Source organism: Sparus aurata, chromosome 6 (assembly GCF_900880675.1).
Source record: "Sparus aurata chromosome 6, fSpaAur1.1, whole genome shotgun sequence".
Classification (NCBI taxonomy): Eukaryota; Metazoa; Chordata; class Actinopteri; order Spariformes; family Sparidae; genus Sparus; species Sparus aurata.
In genome coordinates, this window is record NC_044192.1 from 24121637 (window position 1) to 24143396 (window position 21760).

General features: G+C 46.1%; 1 protein-coding gene across 3 annotated transcripts in view; it reads left to right on the forward strand.

Annotated features, from left to right (window-relative positions):
- The window catches only part of foxp4 (forkhead box P4), a 96382-nt gene that overhangs the window by 57618 nt on the left and 17004 nt on the right, over window positions 1-21760 (forward strand). For 2 of the 3 annotated variants that reach the window (XM_030419637.1, XM_030419636.1), the window contains exons 4-10: window positions 5308-5430; window positions 8449-8580; window positions 12353-12488; window positions 15009-15210; window positions 15703-15801; window positions 17182-17280; window positions 20784-20871. In XM_030419637.1, coding sequence (XP_030275497.1) covers window positions 5308-5430; window positions 8449-8580; window positions 12353-12488; window positions 15009-15210; window positions 15703-15801; window positions 17182-17280; window positions 20784-20871 — 879 coding nt within the window. The remainder of the gene's footprint in view (window positions 1-5307; window positions 5431-8448; window positions 8581-12352; window positions 12489-15008; window positions 15211-15702; window positions 15802-17181; window positions 17281-20783; window positions 20872-21760) is intronic. The other variant, XM_030419638.1, reaches the window with a different exon arrangement.

The window sequence follows — 21760 nt, forward strand, 5'->3', positions numbered from 1 at the left end:
CTCTGCAGTCCTCAAACCTCTATCGTTTCATCTGTTCATCCATCCTCAAACCTTCTTCATCAGCCTTCTTGTGCTTTGTGCCAATTTTCTCAAAGAATTCCGCCATATTGTGTTAATAAAAACAGATATTCTTCAGTCTGTTAGCTGTGTTTGCATATAACCCTTTGTCTGTGATGGGAAGACATTTAGTGATAGATCTAAACCAACACTTAAAAATTAAATAAAACTCAAAAAGATATTTTTTTGGGTGCATACCTTGTTCATACACCCAGACAAAAACATTACTCAGCAAAAAAAAAAAAAAGTTTCAGGCGGTACAATTCCTGTATCATCCCTAACCCCACCTGGCTTCGCTCATCAGTTCCCCCCAGAGTAATGTGGCCCCTGGCCCCGCCACAGATTAGCTGGAGGAGGGGTACTCAGCACACACAATGGGGCCCTTTTACTTCCAGTGGAGGCCTGGCCCTGAGCTCTAAACAACGCTCTCAGCGCAGTAGGCGCTCCCTCTACTTCTCTTTCTTACTCAAATGCTTTTTTTCTCCTTCGCGACTCTGCTCCTCTCGGTCTGGCCTCCTTTTTCTCTCCTCCCGCCACCGGCAACCGTCGCCACCGTGATGGCATGATGAGCGGGCTGTTTACCTGTGGGAACTGAAAGAGGGATGGGAGCTATAGTGATGAGAGCTGGTGGATAAACAAAAAGCCTTTACACACTTAGAAACGGCACAGTGCTGACTGTATTTTAAATGGGAGCCTCTCATTTAACCCCCAGCCTGGAGGCAGCCACTCTACAGTGTCAGAAGAGGGTCATGCGGTCACCATGTGCATAAATAAGCAGAGACTTCTCCCTTCTCTGCCGCTGCTGCTAATGTGGCACAGTTTTTTTTTTTTTTTTTTCCAAAAGAGCAGAGTATTGTGAGGATGGTGAGATCTGAGAAGGATTCAAATATTTCTACAAAAGGATGCCAGAAAAAAAACATTATGGCAGCGGAGTAGACAAAAGATTCAAAGTCAGAGGCCAGTTTGTATGCACGTTTAGGTGTGTGTGTGTGTGTGTGTGTGTGTGTGTGTGTGTGTTCAAGTGTGTGTGTGTGTGTTCTAGTGTGTGTGTGTGTGTGTGTGTGTGACAGGGGCAGAGAGACAGAAAGGCAGGCGTCCCTTCCAGGGTGAGTTGGTAATGCTCAGTGACAAGGATAAACAGCGCTGGGGTTTGCTCCTACCACGGGAGGGGGAGGAGGGGAGGAGGGGGAGAAGGGGCGGAGGAGGAGGAGGAGGAGGAGGAGGAGGACGGAGGGGAGGGGAGGAGGTCTGTGTCAGCTTCTCTCTCTTCCTCCTGCTTTCTCCTCTGTCATTTTTTCAATTATCCCTCTCTCCTGCGTGTCCCCATAGACCCAGAGGCAGGGCCCGCATCATTTAGACTGAGAGCCTGTTTAGATTCTGATTATAGCCTCCTTTCTTCTCGCCACTCACTGCCGTCACACACACACACACACACACACACACACACACATACAACACACATTACACACCGCGCACTGGCCAGCACGAGGTGAATGACTGTGGCGATGAACGTATCTGCCTGTGAAGCTCAAGGTTGGGCGCTGTCAAATGGTTTTTTGTGCGTTTTTTTCCGAGTTTTTTGTCAAAAGCAGAACTCGTGGACAAGAATCCTTGAGGTCATCTTTGTTTATCTTAAATGTGATAATTTGGAGTGCACACGCATATATTAAGTGATGCTTAGCGCTCCTGTGTTTTGGGCGTATTTTTGTAGTCAGAGACCTCAATTAGTTGGAAGGTGAAGGTGTGAAATCCAAAGTTCACTCCTCAATGAGAGGCGCTGCAGTCATTTAAGCGGCCTGTCTCTATATAAACACTTTGCAGAGCTGCTATAGGCCTATTCCCCCCCAGCTGCTCGCCGGTTTAATATCAGATAGCCCTCCTTCCTCTCTTCCTGAGGTCTCATCTGAAATGGAAAGTGGGGCTTTCCTCCTCGTTAGAATGAAAAGTCATCAAGGGAGAGGAGGGGAGAGGGACGGAGCCTCATTGAAATGCAAGTTGCGTCCCCCCCGTCTTTCTCTCTCCTCGCTCCTCTGGGACTCCATGCCTTTCTCCTCCTTCTCCTTCCCATCTTTAGGGCGCTCCCCTCGCTCCCTCTCTTCCTTTGTTAATCAGTTAAACTCCCTCTTCAAACAACCCCTCTAATTACTCCTCCACTCTCTCTGTAAACGACAAGGCTGTCTCCCGCTTCTCCTCTCTTCTCCCTCCCTCCCTCCTTCCCTTCCTCCCTCCCTCCCTCGGCTCCCTCTTTCTCCAAGACAGGGGTTGACCTCTGTCAGGCAGCGACCCCTCAGCAGTGCATGTGTGCGTCTGCACGTATGACCGATTCTTGCATGTTAATGATACGAGTGACATCTTCAGAATCTTTCTATTATTAGCGGTTCAACTTTCACACATATCAAACGCCTCCAGCAAAGTATTGTGTGATTGTTTGCCTGCGCCATCGCAAGTGTCGCCTTGAGCTCTAGGCCCACACTTTCTCCTTCCAATAACCTGCTGGGTATGATTCCTTTTCCTTTTGTATGACTCATCTTCACACACACCTCTCTATTTTACAGCCATCCATCTTTTTCTTCCTCACCACACTGCAAAAACTCCAAATCTTACGAAGAAAATTGTGTAATTTCTAGTTTATGTTAGTTAATTAAAGCACATTATTACATTTAATGTAAGACAAAGTTTCGAGGAGATGTATGAGGCTTGCTTTTGGCAAATTTTTGCAAGCAAGAAAGACCTTCTTTTTAACTTATACTTATTTTCCAGTGTTTCTCCCTCCCTTCTCCCTCTTTCCTTTCCTCAGCCGGCTGGATGTTATCCTTCCTTCTCCCCGTCTCCGCTCACCCCTCCACTCAGGTCCCCCCCCCCCAGCCTCACCTCTCTCCCACTAATCTACCACGCATCTCTCTCTGTTAAATTAACATGCAACGCAGAAAAAAAATGGGACGACAGCGGGGGGAAAAAAAATTAAATGCATTTAATAAATGGCTGACTTCAAATCGCCCGGCTTTTCAGACTCTCCCTATTCACAGTCCAATGAAAGGGGAGAAATCATTCACCGGGAGAGACAAAGCCGAATGAAAATATAATTCCGCATTGTGAGGCGCTTTTGTCCCGGCCCGTCAAATCGCTAATGGCGAGGCTTTTGTTTTGTGGCGGCGCTCTCAGGCTGGCGGTGTCGTATGGCGGTGGCAACGCATGCCCCATAATCACCACGCTTTGTGATATTAGATTATAGGGGCAATTAATGGCGTCAAACCTTAACTACTCAGCATTCAGCCTGCCACACAAGCGTTCAGCCTTAAACACGTGCATGTGCACACACACACTCACAGTGTAGTATATCAGCACACTCGGTTTCCGGCATCAGAGCGTCAGCCAACGCACAGAAAGGTGCTATAACTCCAGTAATTATTACGCCTGTGACTTGAAAATGTCAATGGCAGTGTGTATAAAATAGAATGTATGAGTTGTCAGGGGGGAAGAATGGGATGCACAAGAGCAATTAATTACAGCTTTTCATTTGGCAGCTTAGACTGACAAGGCCCGGCGGCGGGGGCAAGCTGGCATGACGCCAAGCGGCACCCATCACCACCCCCACCTTGCTCGCAGCGCTCCCCACCGCCGCCCCCATCCCCTCTGCCTGTTCCTTTACCAACTGCCACAACACCACCCTGCCTCACCCTGCTCTGACTTTGTCTTTTCTTTTTCTTCGTCTCCCCTCAGCTTGAGCAGGCACGCTCTTGCGCTACAGCTCATTCATCTACACAACCCAACAATTCTTCTTTCCTACCCCAGACCCACATCTGCCCTGCCCCTCGCCGACCTCCCCTCACATGTGGCCGGGAGTGTGTTTAGTTAGGGATGCCTGGTTTGATAAAGGCAGAGTGTGTGGGCTAGTGTCAGACACACACAGAGAAAAAGAGACAGAGATGGATGGGATGAGGAGGAGACAGGGGCCAGGTGGGGAAAGAGGGTGTTAGTATTTACGGCCAATCTTGTTTACAAAGTCAAATCAGCTCTTTACAGATTTAATTTACTAGTGACAGCTCGTCCCCTCGCTCTTGCTCTCTACCACACAATCAGCCTCCGTACCTGCCACCCGCCTCAGGTGGTGAGTAGATAGACTGCTGCTCGGATGAGAGCGCCGCACACACACCGGCACCTGTGCGTGCCCTTACACACACACAGGCGCCAGCATTTGACCAGGAGAGAGATTGATATTTTACCATGGAGTGAATATAGATAAATGGCCAATTTTAGAGGTGATAACCCGAGGTTGTACGTCTCTGTAAAGCAGCCATCACTTCCTCTTAACAGACAGGATTATTTGTTTTATTTGCTGTATAGTTTATTGATGTGCAGGCAGCGGAAGAAGGGGAGTAAGTCTGAACTGCTCTGCCTCTTTATCCCCCCTCATTGTTGCCTCAAACCTTAATTCAGCTAATAAATACAAAAGCGCTTCGTCAGCAGGATGGTTAATGTGGCTTTTCACATGTGCCCGCCTGCATTTATGCATCCACGTGAGCGTCTCAGTTTCTGTTCTCCGTGGTTAGTTTGTCTCCAGTGTTGCAGTGTTTGTAATCAGATTAGCATCTCTCTGCCCATCTCTGTGTACTGTGCATGTGCATTAAGAGTGCTTGCACAACACATTCTGCAACAATCACCGCGTTCCTCTCCCTGTCTCTCACCCTCTCTCTGTCTCTCTCTCTCTGTCTTTGCCCGCCTGCAGCCCTATCTGATGAGATAGACATCTCATCAGATAGCCGCTTTGTTGTTCCTTTCTTCTTAGCCAGGCTTGACTGTGTGGAAAGAGAATCGGAGGCTGTCCTAATCACGTGTTTATGGAAGCAGATAAGGTTTTATATCTCATAGGGAGATTGCATATCTGTCCTTCCATCCGCCTGTTGTCACAAAATTTGCCTTTTTTTCCCCACAACGTAGAAAAGGGTCAACAAAAAATGAACAGAAAAAAAAACTATTTATTTATCTTTCTCTGATGTTGCACGCTTTTTTAAAGCTGTGACTGACAAAAGAGAATAGGAGACAACACACCTCTCGGTGTACCTGTCCGTACCAGCATTCTGTACAGCCTTTATTCAGTTTGTTTGTTTTGAGCAGAGCATTCAGTTTACAGGCACGGTCATGCACAGCGAGCTGCCAGGGCCTTTTCACACACAGCTTAACCCACTGATTGAGCCATCCTACTTTCTGTGAGTGTGAATTAACTAACAAATGTCTGTGTGCTGTCTTTAGGTGCCCGTGTCCATGGCTATGATGAGCCCACAGATGATCACTCCTCAGCAGATGCAACAGATCCTGTCCCCCCCTCAGCTCCAGGCCCTGCTGCAGCAACAGCAGGCTCTAATGCTACAGCAGGTAAACACACACACTCACACACACATACACACAAAGGTTGGACCCCGTCCCAGGTTGGCATGTTTGGATGTGTCTGTTTTAGTAGGCGCTGACACACACTGGGCGTGATTGTATCTTATTCAATGCTCAGAGATCTTAGAAGATAAAAACACATACAATATCCACTTACACACACATTGTCATTTTGAGTACCTCCTCTTTAGCATTGTTGCTAGGACACATCTGCACACCCATACACACTCACTCACATACACACACACACACACACAGACACATACACACACACATACTTGTAGGCCTTTTAGCATAGTGAGTCACAGCGATCCAGGAGTGTGTTGATGCCCAGCAGGTGCTAGAAGGGTTGCCATGTCGACACAAACCAATAAACACTCTTCATCTGCAACAGATCTGTCAAATACTCGGCCGCACCAACCTGCGACCTCCTGCCCACACACGCGAAACACACGGGCGACCTCATAAAGGCTGTGAAGAGGATTATTAACCATGTGGAGATGGAGTAATTGCAGCATTTGGGACATCTAGCAAATACATACATACACAGGCGAGGCCGGAGCAGACTGTAGATTTAATAAGGAGCGGTAGCTTTAGGCGGGGATAAATTGCAGTGGGAAGATCTGACAACATGTATCATAATGGAAATGTGAAATGTGCAGGCTTTCTGGAAGCAGACATGCAGACAGTTAAGAACCTCTTCACCAGCTCTTTTTTTCTCTAACGAGGAAAAAGAAGACAGGGTAAGGGGGGGGGGGGGCAGGGGGTTGATAATACACACTCACTCACACTCACTCACACACACACACACACACACACACACACTCACATTACACTGCTACTATTAAAACCACTGAGTTTAACATTGCTCTCCCACTTAATTAACCACAGTATGGACTTGCTCTTAGTGTATATCTGCAAATCAGGCACTTTTACACACACGCACGCACACACATACAGAACAATCAACCAACATATCACTCACTGAAGCATTAAATTTCATATCCCCATGGCAATACAGCATTGTGTAAGGGTGTGTAAGTAAGGTTTACGGCCCACTGCCACACTGCACTTTTGTGTTTGTGCGGGCGCTTTGCATGTGTGTATGCGTGTGTGTGTTTTTTAACCTTTAAGTTTCCCCTAACCTTTACTTATGCTCCGGCTGCTTTGGCTTTCTCTCTTGGTGTGTTCACCAAAGTCAAGGTCATGGTAATAGGCTGGAGAGGTGAGTGCCTCACTTACACATACTCTTAATGCACAGAGCCACTGAATCAAATCATTAAAAAGACCTTAATTATCACTTAATTATTCCCTCAACTCACCACTCTCCAGCCCAGTGTGTGCGTGTGTGTGTGTGGGTGCGCGCGTGTGTGCATGCTTGTGTGTGCTTGCATATGCATTTGTCTGTGTGATGAGGAGGCGATCAGGGCTAGCGACGCGGAAAAGAGAGATTAACTCCGCCTAAGGAGCGATAAAAGAGAGGGGAGACAGATGGAAAAGAAGGAGCAGCAAGAAGGAATGAGTCCTGCGTTTAAAATAAATTAAGGACAAGAAGGAACGTCGTAGTACAAAAGAACGGGGATATTATGGAAAATGTAAGTTATGGCCGGAATGAGATTGAATGTGGAAATGTAAAAAGGCTTCACACAAAAAGAGCCGGACCGTTACATTACAGCGTGGTGAGGACGGGCAGTGGTGTGTAGTCGACTCACTGCGAGGTCAGACGGATGAGAGACCGAAACAACTGCTGCGTTGTGAAGTCATTCTCCGCTGAAAAGCCTCTTTGAACATTTGATGCACCATGAAACAAAGACAAACTGCAGACGGACAAATGTACAAGCTGTTCTCAAGAGGATAACCCCCTCCCCACACACACACACACACACACACACTTGCGCACACACACACACACACACACACTTGCACACACACACACACACACAAGCACTGCTGTGGTCAGTGTGAGTTTTCCTGTCCGCCTCGCTCTCCCCTCAGCAAGATTATAATCTTAATGGAGCTTCCTGAGTAAATTAGTGATTAGTAACTCAAACAAACAGACAAGCCGAGGCTGGTCGGAGGAGACGCTGCGTGTGTGTGTGTTTGCATGAGTACATGTGAATCATGAATTAATGTGTGTGTGCTTCCATAAATTACACTCCGGTAGTTTAAAATTATTGCATTTAGCATTGCAGTCTTTTCCATTCCAGATAATATCTGCATAAATACAGGTGAAAGGGAAATACGAGTAAAGGCGAAGAAAAAAGTTTGCTCCATCAGGCTGTTACTATGACGATGGATGGATAACCTATAAATTGCCATACATTACCTTGGGCCACATCTAATCTGTGCATGGTACAGAGACAGCCATTTAAAGAATTACTGATTCAAAATACACACAAATACGCGCACAATCCTAGCAGGTGTTTTATGACAGCAGTATAATAAATGCTGGCTTAAAGTATTTAATCTCCATGTGCATTTTTTCCCCTGTAGGCTTAGAAAGGCCATGTTTAGTCTTGCAAACTGTGTGTGTGTGTGTTTGTGTGTGTATAGAGTGCATGCGCCTCCATTCATTCCTTCTATAGTGTGCGATCATATTAGCTTCTCCTTTACACTTACACTTTGTGCAGCATTTGAACTCTATGTAAATAACCGAAGAAGGTTGTACAGTAGCTTTGACATACACAATCACTTGACACACCACAATAGCTCCATAGCATGTCTTCAGAAGTCTCTCAGGGGGATGTGCTTGCTTGATGGTGTGCGGTTTGTCAATAAACCACATACTGCCACAACAATAAACTGCGGCCTTCACCAAGAGCGGCGGCTGCATTCTTGAGACTCCCATTCAATGTAATGGAGTCTGACTATGGCAGGGCATTTCACTGTTGGAAGAATGTGGTATTGTTGAGGTTGATACAAAGTGTGTTGTGACTCCTTCGCCTCATATTTCCCCCTCTCTCTCCCCCCCCTCCCCTTCTCCCTCTCCTCTGTGTCTGTCTCCAGTTACAGGAGTACTATAAGAAGCAGCAGGAGCAATTGCATCTCCAGCTTCTGACTCAGCAGCAGCAGCAGCAGCAGCAACAGCAGCAGCAGCAGCAGCAACAGCAGCAGGCTGGGAAGCAAGCAGCAAAAGAGGTGAACTTCGCGAAGTGCACACTCACTCGACTCAAGTACACTCTGAAGTGCATTAGTGCCCTTAAACACAGTTAAAGCGGTTGACATGGCGAAGGAAAAAATTGCATCAAGGATCAGATGTATAGCATGTAGGAGACATGTGTCGTCCTCTTCCTCTATTTTACTGTTGCGTGTACAAGCGTGTATCAAAAATAAGGATTAGTGAATACGGATTTTTGTGAGGCATCAAAGGAGTGCTGTGCTAAGCCATACGCTTCCCCGCCAAAGTATTCATTTGCATGCCTTCAGCTCTAAGCCCGGGTGAAATCTCTCTGTAGGAGGGGTCCGCCACTCTTTTAATTGTCAATTAACCTCTCCAGCACAAGGAGCCTCCCTTGCTCTCGCTTCCCGCCTCTCACACACACACACAAATATGCACGAGCACGTACACTGTACCAGGTTTAACCACAGCTGTGGTACAGTAGGATAACAGGGGATCAACTAGGATCACATGGTGGCACAACAAAGAGGATCTCAATCGATCAGACAAGATTACTGTCATAACCTGCGTGTACGAGAGGTTGTGTGTGCACGTGAGTGTGTGTGTCTGCCCGCATGTGTATAATAGAGACATTTATGCTCGGTGAATGCCCATTCACCAAAATTACCGAACACACAGAGGACCCACACGGGAGACAGGAAAGGGAAACGGGCCTCATGAGACTTTTCTGATAAACGCATGAGAAGACACATCCTAGATTTCTCCCCTTCTTCCTCCTCTTCACCCCCTTCTCCCAGTGGGCAGGGCCCCCCCGCCCCTCTCCCTGCCAAACTCCTCGCCGACAGCGGTCAGCCAACTCGACCGTGACCAAAGCAAACCAGTTGTGGTTGACTCGCATGTTGAGAGGGTGTCTGAATTGCTTTCCCTTCCTCCCTTCTCTCTCCGACGCTGTCCCAGTTTTCAGGTTTGTTGTCCTGTAACAACTAGACAAGTGCAAACACTGGTCACACAAGCTACACATACATGCAGAGAGGGAGAGGCTTGATGTGTGACGGATCAGTGCACAAACACACATACACTTGGGGGAATATGGCTCCCTACAGAGCTGTTATACAGCTGATATGACTATGGCCATTTCCAGCAGTCAGGGCTTTTTTTTTTTACAGTCGCCCAGTTTTATAGTTGACGCCCAAAACACCTTTTTAGTTGATCTGATTCTGCAACTGTTCAGAGGAGGGTTGGGCAGACCAGGTGTGGGAGAGGATTTTAACTTACTAGATTCCTGCAGGCCTTAAACACACCCAGAAAACAAGAGAGTAGGAAAAGACGGAGGAGACAGTGGGGGAAGGGGGGAAGTAAAACACTTTGTGCTCGAGTGGCTGTGACTTTTTGCCCTTTTCCCTCTTTTCTGCAATTCCTCCTCACTCCCTTGTCTGCGTGGAAGTGATGCATTGAACGAGAGAGTATGTATGTGTATGTTGAGTCAGTGTTTTTTGTGTGTGTCGCTGTTGCATTTGGGACCGGTCAGGAGTCAGCTTAATGAAGTGACTCTGACCATCACCAGAGATGTGCGCGTGTGTATGTGTGTGTTCCGTATGCGAGTGTCCATCTACAGTGTGTGTGTGTGCGCGCGCGTGCGTGTAACTGTCTGCGAGTGTCCTTCTCTGTGTGTGTGTGTGTGTGTGTGTGTGTGTATGTGTGTGTGTGTGTGTGTGTGTGTGTGTGTGTGTGTGTGCGTCTGTGTGACTGGCAGGCTCAGACAGTGTGTGATGTGCTCATAAATCACATTGACAGCCTGTTACTGCGCTAGCTTTGGCCACTCAGCCACAGCTAATGTAAACAGAACACAGGCACACACACACACACACACACACACTCACACAATGTGTGTTTTAAAGAACCAAAGCCATATCTCAGGAGGGAATGAAAGACGTGGAGGAGGGGGTGAAAGACATAAAATGGACAGACAAGTAGAAAAGGAGGGGCAGGAGGGCTGGAAAGAAAGAAAAAGAGGAAACTGTTCAGTTCTGATCGTGATAAACTACTTTCCGCAGCAAATTCACAAGAACTGATCCATGGAAACATGATGCAGATTGTGACTGTTTCCTTATCATACTGCAGTTTCAATTCAACACAGGTCTGTATTACCAACAAACTGTAGATTTCAAGAAAAGTGCCGGATTAGACAGCCTCAGGTTTCTTTCACAGACTGTAACTGTTGCCGTTTGTGATTGTTGACTATATAGCCTGACCTGTGACCACTGGCTCCTATCTGAACTACCAGGAAGCTCTGTTTGTGTTCGCAGTGACCAAAGTGTAGATAAAATTCTGGGTAGCCTGAACAATAAATTCTCTGTGATCCTACTGTGGAGTCATCACCACTTTTTGTCTACAGTGGATCCTTATCTTTTTGTCATACTTAGGTTATGTGTCTGTTGAACCAAATTCACAGCACTGTGATGTGCAACAAAGAGGAGTTTACTATTTTGTACATTTTTGCACAATTGGGAAAAAAATCTCTTGTTTTTATCTTTTTAGAATGTTTAATTTTTATGACTTTCTATCTATTAATCATCTATGTAATCTCTGTTGTTTCTGAGTAGCATAAAGGGAATATACATTTATTTTTGAAAAATCAGTTGATCTTGAATCTAATCAGGTCCAAGGCCATAGATATAACACTAAAACCCAAGCAGTGCTCGCTCTTCTGAAACATGCACCACATTTCCAGCTAATATTAATATTATTAAAACATTTTCAGTTACAGTAATTTGAGAACTTACAAGTCCATTGGACCGTTGCATGAAAGAAAAGGTGTTTTCCCCATTTTCTTTCATGAAAAACAGATTTGTGCCTACTCCTCCACACTTCGTGAACAGCCCCCTCCCACACACAAACACACTGCCATCACACATCTTCTCCCCAGGCACCAAGTCTGAAAGGAAGTGACCTTCCTGCCCTTCCTGTGAGCTCCTCTCTGTTCAAAGAGTTCCAGGCTGCCACTCTCTTTCACACACACACTTGCACACACAATGAGCAGTTCCTCAAGTTGTATTTATTTATTTATCCCCTCCACTAGTTATCTGCGAGAGATAAAGTCCACCTCTCTCGGGGGTTGGTCAGGGGGGACTTCAAACAGCGCAGCACAGGCCAGGTCTGCCCCAGACTGAGAGAGCAGGAAAGGGGACATTTATCACCGTAACACACACCGACATTATCGCCACGCGCCGTGTAGTCTCTCCCACTCATTCCCTTCTCCTCCTTCTCCTCATCCTCGGGGTATTCACATCTTCAGGCTTTTTTTTTTCCTTCTCCTACAGGATTAATCTTCTGCACTCAGGCCTCAAAGTTCTCACTTTGTTTTTCAGCAGGAGACAGTCAATTATCATCATCACTTATGTGGCGTTTAATTCACTTTATACTTGAATTTGTTAAAACTGAATGACGTAATGAGACAAGCAGACCATTTGAAATGAAGAGAACGGATAAGGGCCTTGTCTTAGATATTAAAATAAAAACCTAAAGATCAATCAGAGCAACTGTCACAGTCTGGCATTAAGTACAAAACTAGCATTGAAAAATGTGACACTTGAATAAAATCAGTATGGTATTTGACTCTGATTTCAGCAGGCCTGAACTGGTTTAGTACACTTTCATAGTTGGATATACCTATTTTGTGCCAAAAAGAACATGAGTGATTACTTCAAACGTTGTATTTTTATTTTTTTAAAGTCATACCTATCTTTCTAACTTGTTCTACCCTCTGTGTCTCTGTCTTTTGACTCTGAGCAGTTAGGCAGTAAGCAGTTGGCCTTCCAGCAGCAGCTGATCCAGATGCAGCAGCTTCAGCAGCAGCACATCCTCAACCTCCAGAGACAAGGCCTGGTCCCAATGCAGCCCACCGCCACCATGCAGTCTCTGCAGCAAGGTACGTGTACGCACACACGCACACTCACATTCATGTATGCAAACACATCCTGACAAACATGCTTGCACACATGGTCATAACTGAGCAGGCGCACACGCAGGCCTGCACCCAGTGCGGCATGTGAAGCCTGTTAAGTTAATCAGCCTATAAAAGATAAAAGGAAACCTGATTGGTGGGTTTGTGGAAGGTACTCATTTGGATAATAGGTAAAATATGCCACTAAGCCCCCTGCTTGGAGTGTGTGCACGTGCATGTGTGAGTCTGTCCATGCTCGTATGTGTGTGTGTGTGTGTGTGTGTGTGTGTGTGTGTGTACTTGAGAATAGCCAGACACAAGAGCATCATCTTTCTGCTATTGCTGCGCCCACTGGATTTTCTTTTTTGTTCCTATATGTAACTTCTCACGCAGTCCCTTCATTTTGTCAGCATGGTTTTACAACGATAGAAGTTGACTGCTGACTGGCCCGCCCTCAGTGAACATACGTGTTTGTGTGTGTGTGTCCTAATAACACACTCGTGCACGCTATCTCACACACAGGGAATGCTTTAGGGGCTCTAAAGTGGCCGTAACATTGCTAAAGCGCTGACTGAGTTGACCAAACAGGCCAGTTTCCTTCCCCCCGTCTGTCCGACCTCTCATTTTTTTCTCGTGCACTCTCACACACACACACACACACACACTCTCATACTCTGCTTTGTAATGTGAACCTGACAGAAACAAAAATAAACCCAATCAAATCATTTTGATTTCTAAAACTTTCATTTCAAACAGGCTTAGTGCAAAACACAAAAACTTGCACGGACACTTTAATGTGATTTGTGCATGTGTGTGTTGATGTGTTTTTGTGCCAGTGTTGCCAGTTAACAAAGAGACTGGAAAAAAAAGATGCAAATTGAATACAAATGAAAAGAGAGAGGCAACAGTTTTGGATAGAAAAGTATTATTTTTCAGACAGTTAGCTTTGGCATCTCCTTCTCTTTCTCTTCCTCTCTCCCTCCGTATCGGGGTGGAATTTCCCTGCAGTGTGAAAGAGCCGGTCCATTGTGACGGCTCAGCCAGGCGTGAGCCAGAGCATTCCTCTGGCCAGCCATGCCACACAAACACACAAACACACATGCATAAACACTCGCACCTACGCACACAACTGCACACACTATTGCCCCGCCTCAAAGGGCCGTTGTGTCCGGTGGCTAGTTGGTGGGGGTGGGTGGGGGGGGGGGTGACATGAGGGGGTACTGCTTTAGTTGTTGTTTATTTCTTTTCCTGCAGTAAGATGGAGGCGCTCCTAAGACATCTGAGTTCATGGTTAAAAATCAAGCTACGTTTTTTAGAATAGTTTTTTCAAGCACAGACTAAGCATTGGGAGTGCATAACAGTTTCCTCACTCTTTTACAAAAACACTATTAGGTTTGACTTCATCCTGTTAGACCGCACCTTCTAGAGTAACGTCTCATTTGTCTGCGCACATCAGTGTGGAATAAAAAATTACCCAAGCAGCCAGATGTGGGTGTGAGCGGTTAACGGTTAGCAAGAGCTCCCTCATCATCCTCTAAAACTCGTTACATCTGTCAACACCAGCAGGAAGGTATTGTGCGGATACACATTTTCCACCTGAATGCACACAAGTTCAAGTTTCAAGTTTTCTGTACAACTTTTTTTCCTTTAAAGTTAAATTTTGGGTGATTTTTAAATTGAGCTGATGTGGTATGCACTAATCTGCTAAGTAAAAAGAGGAAACACTTCATACAAAAAACCCTTGACTGTTTTACACTTTCACTCTCTGGGCGTGTCCACAGATCGGGTCAGGTTTCTTGGATAACACACACACACGCACAGAAATCTAGGCTCACACTGCCTCATTCCTCCAGAGTGAGAACTTTTGTTTTGGCGGGACCACAGAAGAATGCAGACAAAGCAGACATAATATTTGGATTGCTGCGAGGACTGCGTATGTGTGTGCATGTGCAGATGTACGTGTGTGCAGCTACGCGCAAGCGTGTGTGCGTGCATGCAAACGTGCATGGTCAGATCCATTGGAGAAGGCTGTGGCATTTTAGGCGTCTCTCGCACTGTGAAATTGGAGCAGAAATAACAAAGCTGCGACTAGAAAGAACTCAAAGTGGTGCGCCCACCCTGTTCAGACAAATAGTGGTAGTGACAGGAGCAGTGGTGCTGGCGGACAGGAGCAATTGCCAGCAGAGATTAAGAAATAGTTGAGGAATAGTAGATATCTGGAAAAATAACAAAAACATGCAGAATTGAACCTCTTGTCTGTTTTAGTTTGTCCTGTTTTCCTCCATTAACTGCTCCCAGAAGACTCTAATAGTTGCTTTTATGTGCATTAGAATAGTTATTCAGGCCCATTTTGGCATCGGCTTATTTCAATGTGTGTGTGGGTGGTATTGTGCAGTAAATCTCATCTGACTTATTATTCACCATATCTCTTCTAAGTTTTTTCTGAATTAATTGAGATATCCTATAACAAATTTTGCACTGAATATGTGCTTTCCCTCTCTCCAGCGATGTGTCCGTCAGACCTCCAACAGCTGTGGAAGGAGGTGTCAGGGGTGCAGAGCAGTGAGGAGGCCCTGAAACAGGCCGAGGGCCTGGACTTGAGCACCAACAGCTCCAATTCTACCTCAGCCTTCCCAAAAGCTGCCAGCGCTCACATCTCACTGCACAGCCTGGCCAACGGACAGAGCCACACCCCAAAGAGAGACAGGTAGAGTGATGTCAAAACACTTCAAATATCTACACTCTCATGGTGTGTTTGTCCTCTGTGTGACCCATAGTGTCTCTTACTCACACACTCTTGTTATGTAGTTTTCGGGCTTTTAACTCTTAGCTGTTCTTCCATACGCACGTAAACAAAAATATGCACACGCATATCACACATCACCTGGGTGTAAAGGTCTGTCAGCTCATTTGATAGGAGGTGTGTTGGCTTCAGTATGTCCTGCCAGTGTGCTGTCAACCACATGCCGGTATAGTATAGAGGAGAGGAGAGGCGAGGAGAGGAGAGGATGGTGGATGCAGGCCACCTGGTAGAAAATGTGAATTATAAGTCGGAGTCATCTGTATTTGCAGATTTAAATTTACCTCAGAGAAAACCGTGCTGATATGTCAGATTCATGTGCTACACACACTGTATGAGGGCTGTGTTGTCCCGTGGCTGCTTGTGTCAGCTGCTCATGGGCTTGTCTCCATCTTTAAGAGCCAGACTGTTTGAGTGGATATCCTCCTTCACCAAGGCAGACAGCGGAGATGACCATGTCTCCCTTTACCCCAAAGGCAGCCAACCCCCCAGCAGCCAGTGAGTAGCAAACAAACACTCAAACACACACATGCACACAAGTGGATAAGACGGAGACAGAAATGTGCACTATTGGAGGGTGGTCTGCGCCGTCTTTTAGCACTAATTCACTGCTTGCTCCAGGGGCTTTGTTGACCTCTGACCTCATTTTGGAGGGGGTCAGGGTGAGTGTGCATGTACTAATTAAAAAGAGCTTCTATTAGTCGATCGTACATGTCTAACACTGTCATGCTGCAGCTGCAGTGGGCTGCAGAGTTGACTTAAGTAGGAGAATTAAGGGGGTAGCATTAGCGTGTTAGCCTGCTAAGCTAATGCATGGCTGATGTGGAGGAGAATGTGGTTGCCAGCAGTTTGTCATGTCTGCTGTCTGAGCTGCTTCTGAGTTGACTCAACCACAGCCAGCACACACACACACACACGCACACACACGTGCGCACACAAGGCCCAACCTCAGCCAGCACATATGATCAGGAAGAGGCAAAAAAGCGAAGGGAGAGAAGGAGAGGGAGACATGTTTCCATCTGCGAGACAAATGGTTTTTGTTAGACAACCTTCTGATGTTGATTTGGGAGAATCCCCATCCCAGTCCACACACACACTCTCACACATGCACACACGCATACGCACACACAAGTACACACACATACAAATACACACATACACAGTCATGTAAATATATGTGGAGACAGCAGTCGCCGGCGAAGGTCCAGGTCTGAACCACATCTGCTACTGGACCTGCCACACACACACACAAATGCGCACGCACCGATACAGTTATTTTACCCTGGGCCCAAACCAAACCTGGCCTAGTCTTTCATCGCCACACACACTAACAACAAACACACACACTCATAAATATGCACAGAAATACACACATGAAAACACACGACTACGCACAAGCTCACCACAAAAGAACAACCAGCACATGACTGCAGCCGCCGCCAATCAGTCATGGCTGGTTGGTCCTGTGCCGACTCTCTGTCAACTCCTGAAACGTAAGAACACACACCAACACTAACAGACACACATGCACAACACATACGCCAAGGACAGAAAGACAGGTCATGGACTTAAAGTATGCGCCTCTGAGGTTGCTGGATCGATTCCCTTATACGCCTGGCTTCTGTAACTGACCCCACTCTGCTCCATCCTCCTTTCTCTGCACTTGGCTCTGTGAACTGCACAAACTAATGACTGCTAACCAGACTCAGATGGCTGCTGTAGTGATGCCTCTGCTGCTGCACTTAGTTTTGCACGTGTGAGAGAGATGCTTTGCTTCTTAGGCTGAGAAGGAAACCGTTTAATTTGCTGTATATTTTATAAACATAGCAATGTATGAAAAAAAAAAAAATCAGTTTTACCGTCTGTCTCTCCCCACAGTCACGAGGAGCATGCCGGCTCCCATCCACTCTATGGCCACGGAGAGTGTAAGTGGCCTGGCTGTGAAGCACTGTGTGAGGACATGGGACAGTTCATCAAGTAAGTTAACAACCACCCAAACATATGATATATGATGTGCAGGTTGGGGATTCAGATGAAAATAATGCACCACGCAATGAAAAACCTGCCTGCATACTGTATACTGCAGCTGGGAGAAGACAACACTGGTGGAGGTTTTGTTTACAAAAGTGCACACATCCAAACATAATCAACACTGTTGGTGCTGGGTTGAAGTTCTTAACGCTCCCATAAAAAAAATGTTGTAACCAAGAAGAGAAATAAATGAATAAATAAATAGTGTTATACTCTAAGTATAATTCATATGTACAATATATGCCGAAGCATCTACATGTACCATACAAACTATGTTATATTTCATGTCATATTAAAAGTGGAGTATGTAAGAATTGGCCACCTGTCAAGTTCATGCTCAAAACAAATAGTAGGCAAGGTGTCACCAGAGTGAAGCTGCCATTAGCGAGCCATCATAACTTCAGAACAGTTACTCCTGTTTTTGTTCACTAATATTCTTACAGAGTGCACCTTTAAGAGGTGAAAAATAGACCCAGCATGACAGTAGAACATATGACGCATTGTGAAAATGTGGAAATGAGTCACCAGAGAAACACACTATATCACCACATCGTATATACACACATGAGAGATGTACAACGCTGCATACTGTGGAGCACTTCAGAAGGTAACACTTATCTGTCAGGTCCTAGGCATTGCTCAGTGCACGGAGCTGAATCACAGCAGCTTGAAGATCACACGACCAGAGCATTAGGTGTCAACTATCCTCATTTAATGTAATAACTGGAAGAAAACAGCAAATCAAAAATGTAAGCGCACTGATGTCTGCTCATCTAAAAAGGTGATCGTATTTATGAAATGAAACAAAGACAGTATCACAGCAAATGAGAGACCAAGCGAAAGAGTATCCACAAGTTTCTTTGGGAGGTTACCAGGGACACGGTTATGGATGATACTTACGGGGCTTGTTGGAAAAAGCTTAGGGAACAAAGTATCATCATAACTGAAGTTTTTTGGAAGTGTAGAAGAAGCAATGAGAAGCAATAGTAGCAGTGCCAGTACTCCTGTTTAAGTGACTCTTGGATGAAAGAAACTTCTTCTCAGACTTTTTTTTTCTCCGAGTTCTCAATTTCGGGTGACGCCGTGCAAACTTTTGCAAACACACTTCAGTCCCATTGACCACAATCCAGGTTTAAGACCACTTAAAATAAAGCTTCCTCCCGTTTACTTCAGAAGGCAGATGAAAAGCAAAATGAGAAGAAGCCACTGTTTAGTTTGTGGCAGTCATGCACATCACTGGTGCTTTCGCGTCACATCGCTAATTCATCTGTTGCGATCTGTTACATCGCATTTGTCCTGCATACACACACGACACATTTTGTTGTCACTTAAATGCAGGCAAACGTAAAGGTTTCATATAAGCGAAGATTCATTTGATTGGTGTCTGTCTGTGTGTGTGTTTTTACATGCCTTTTCTCATAAAGGTCAAACAAATTGTTGTTTTTTTTTGCTTTAGTAGTTTTGTGTGCTTCTTTTCTCTTTTCGCACAAAGTCATCAAACAACTCCTCCTCCCCCTCTGCATCCATCATGTTATTTGCTAGTTTGGAGTCACTGGGGTATGCTGATGGACTCTCTGGCCTTGACATTCAGTTACCTCCTCCTCTGTCTCACACACACACACACACACACACACACACAACACAGCGGACTTCCCTGTGGCGCTATGGCTGCTAACGAAGGCTTCGCAGACCTCTAATGAAGCCCTAAACAAACTCACACTCTCATTATCTATGTGGAACTCTTAGCTATTTGAACAGCGGAGATATTAATAAGCTCGGGTGATGAAATACATACACACGCACACACACGCACACACGCATGCACACACATAATCACAGAAGTGTGCGTTGTGATTGTGATGGCATCGGACAGTCAGATCAAAGCATGCAGGCAGGCTGGGAAAGTTTGGAGAGGAAAGCTGTTGTTTGGTGTCTCATTTCACGTAGCCCCGGGGCAGATGGAAGGAGAAAGGGAGATAGAGTGAAAGAGAGAGTGTGTGTGTGTGTGTAGGACAGAGAGGGAGATGAAAAAATAAAAGTAGAGGCAGTGACAGATAATGCCGTCAGGCCGACAGTGCGCTCCCTTCCAGCCAGCCTTAGTCATCGCCCCCAGGAGGGAAAAGGGTAGAGCAGAAGAACAGAGGAGGGAGACACTCCACTATTTCAAGCCTTTCTTCTCCTTTCTTCTCCCCTCCCTCCTCCAGTTCTCTGGTATAATACTCTGGCTGTGGTCGCTGGAGCTGGGTGTAATGTGGGTTAAAGCCTTGTCTGCCAGCACTCAGAGGAGTAAACAGAGCCTCATTGTCGGGACACAACGAAAAAAAAAAACCCTGCTACTGTTTATGGCCCGGCTATAGAGAGAGGGGAGGGGTTTTGGGGGGCAGATTTGGATGCTGGAATGAGTGTGAATCATAGGCATTTGGGGAGTTGCGGGGGAAGAAGAGTGGGAAGGGGAGAGGGAAGAGTGGACAGGAGTGCGAGTGAGGAAGAGGGAGAGAGAGCTTTCGAGGGAGTGAAAGAAAGCGAGGGGTGAGATCATGTTTTTGTTATTATTATCGTGCACTTGTGTTGAGCCGTCTATCTGCCTGGATTAGCCATGCCATGACATCATTGTTTTTGTTTCATTTCTAGCCTTCGCCTGATGTTGCCTAACTTTCTCCTTAAAGACACATACACACACAGACTCATGCAGTCTCACACACCTCCTTGTGTAATATACATTTCCACAATAAACAAGTCAGGAAAGCGGCTTTATGAAGATTACTCAGATTACAAGTTAACACCGCAGGATATCGCAAAACTTTCTCTGATTTTTCCGACACAGACACACACACACACACACACACACACACACACACACTGGGCAGGCAGCAGCAACCTGTGAATAACCTTGGCGATGACAGAGGAGAGAGAAAAGGGATGGAGGAAGGGAGAGTAGGGAGGGGTGGGCTGGGAAAGATCAGAAGGTCCTGGGTCCTCCCACATCGGAGGAAACAAACAGCGCCACCATTCACACATACACACACACACACTTCCGTGCACGCGCATACACACACGTGCGCACCAGTGTTATTACGTGGAGTTTAGCTGACAGAAAGTCTTCAGATAAGGCTTTGTGCGATAACACATGAGCTCATATCCAGGTGGTTGTCTTGGATCATGGCTCGCTGAGCACCAATGAAGTATACACACACAAAACACAGCTGCTGCGTCCCTCACTAGACAAAATAAACTTCCAAGATTGTGATTTATTTTCATAGCGCCAAAACAGCTCATAACTCAGTTTAAATAAAAGCAAAAGAGCCGAGTTTTGTTACTTCATCATTCAGGAACTGTGAATCAGTTTAATAAGGATTCCGTTGACTCAGTGTGGCTTAAAAGTCGTCTCTGAACTGAGACAGGTTTCATCTTGATGCTCCTTTATTAACTCGTGTTTCTTTCATCTCAAGGCACTTGAACAATGAGCACGCCCTAGATGACCGCAGCACCGCTCAATGCCGAGTCCAGATGCAGGTGGTTCAGCAGCTGGAGATACAGGTGAGTCACGCACAAATTCGGCACACAGACACTTAATTTTCATCTGCTCACAAACAAAGTCGCCAAGACTGTTTCAGCCAGTCAATGGCAGCAACTTGTCTCAGGCAGGGCAGAGTTTATGGAGAGCAGTGGAGCTTGTAATTTAAAAGGAGCAGTCGGCAGGGAAGCTGCCATCGTTGCTCCAATTATAAAGCTGCTCTGGTCACCAGCAAGAGAGAGCGAGTGCTGAGAGGGAGGGAGGGAGGGAGAGAAAAGAGAGAGAGAGAGACGTGAGCTAGAAAGCCGAGGACCAGGCTGCCTCTCTTGTTCGTAAAGTGGTTCACGCACGCAACGCTCTTGAAACATCTCAATGCTCCAGAAAATACCAACCCTGGAAAGAAGAGACATGCTGTTCTTAAACAGTACATAAGGAACCCCCCCACCCCCCAATAAAAAAAGAACAATGCTTCTACAAAAGTCATGACACAGTTCGCAAAAACACTTCAGAGTGCCCCGTTCACATCACTGTTTAAGTGTGTGGGGTTAGCATTGTGTTTGGTGGTGCTGGTAAACAGCGTTTAGCTGAGCCCCTGAAGCCACCACCAGAGAACACAAAGTGACAGAGAGGCAGCTGGTGTCACATCACATCAGGACCGCCGTCTCTCTCTCTCTCTCTCCCTGACATGTCACTTCATCCCTCAGCAGTCCAAAGGCAGCCCACCACTCTATCTTTCAACATCTCACACACACACACACACACACACACACACACACACACACACACACACACACACACACACACACACACACACACACACACACACAAACACACATACAGCAGCAGCACAGGCGTTATGTTTAAGCAAATTTGTACATCGCTGCAGTGTGTGAGTATGTTAATACTTCTAGC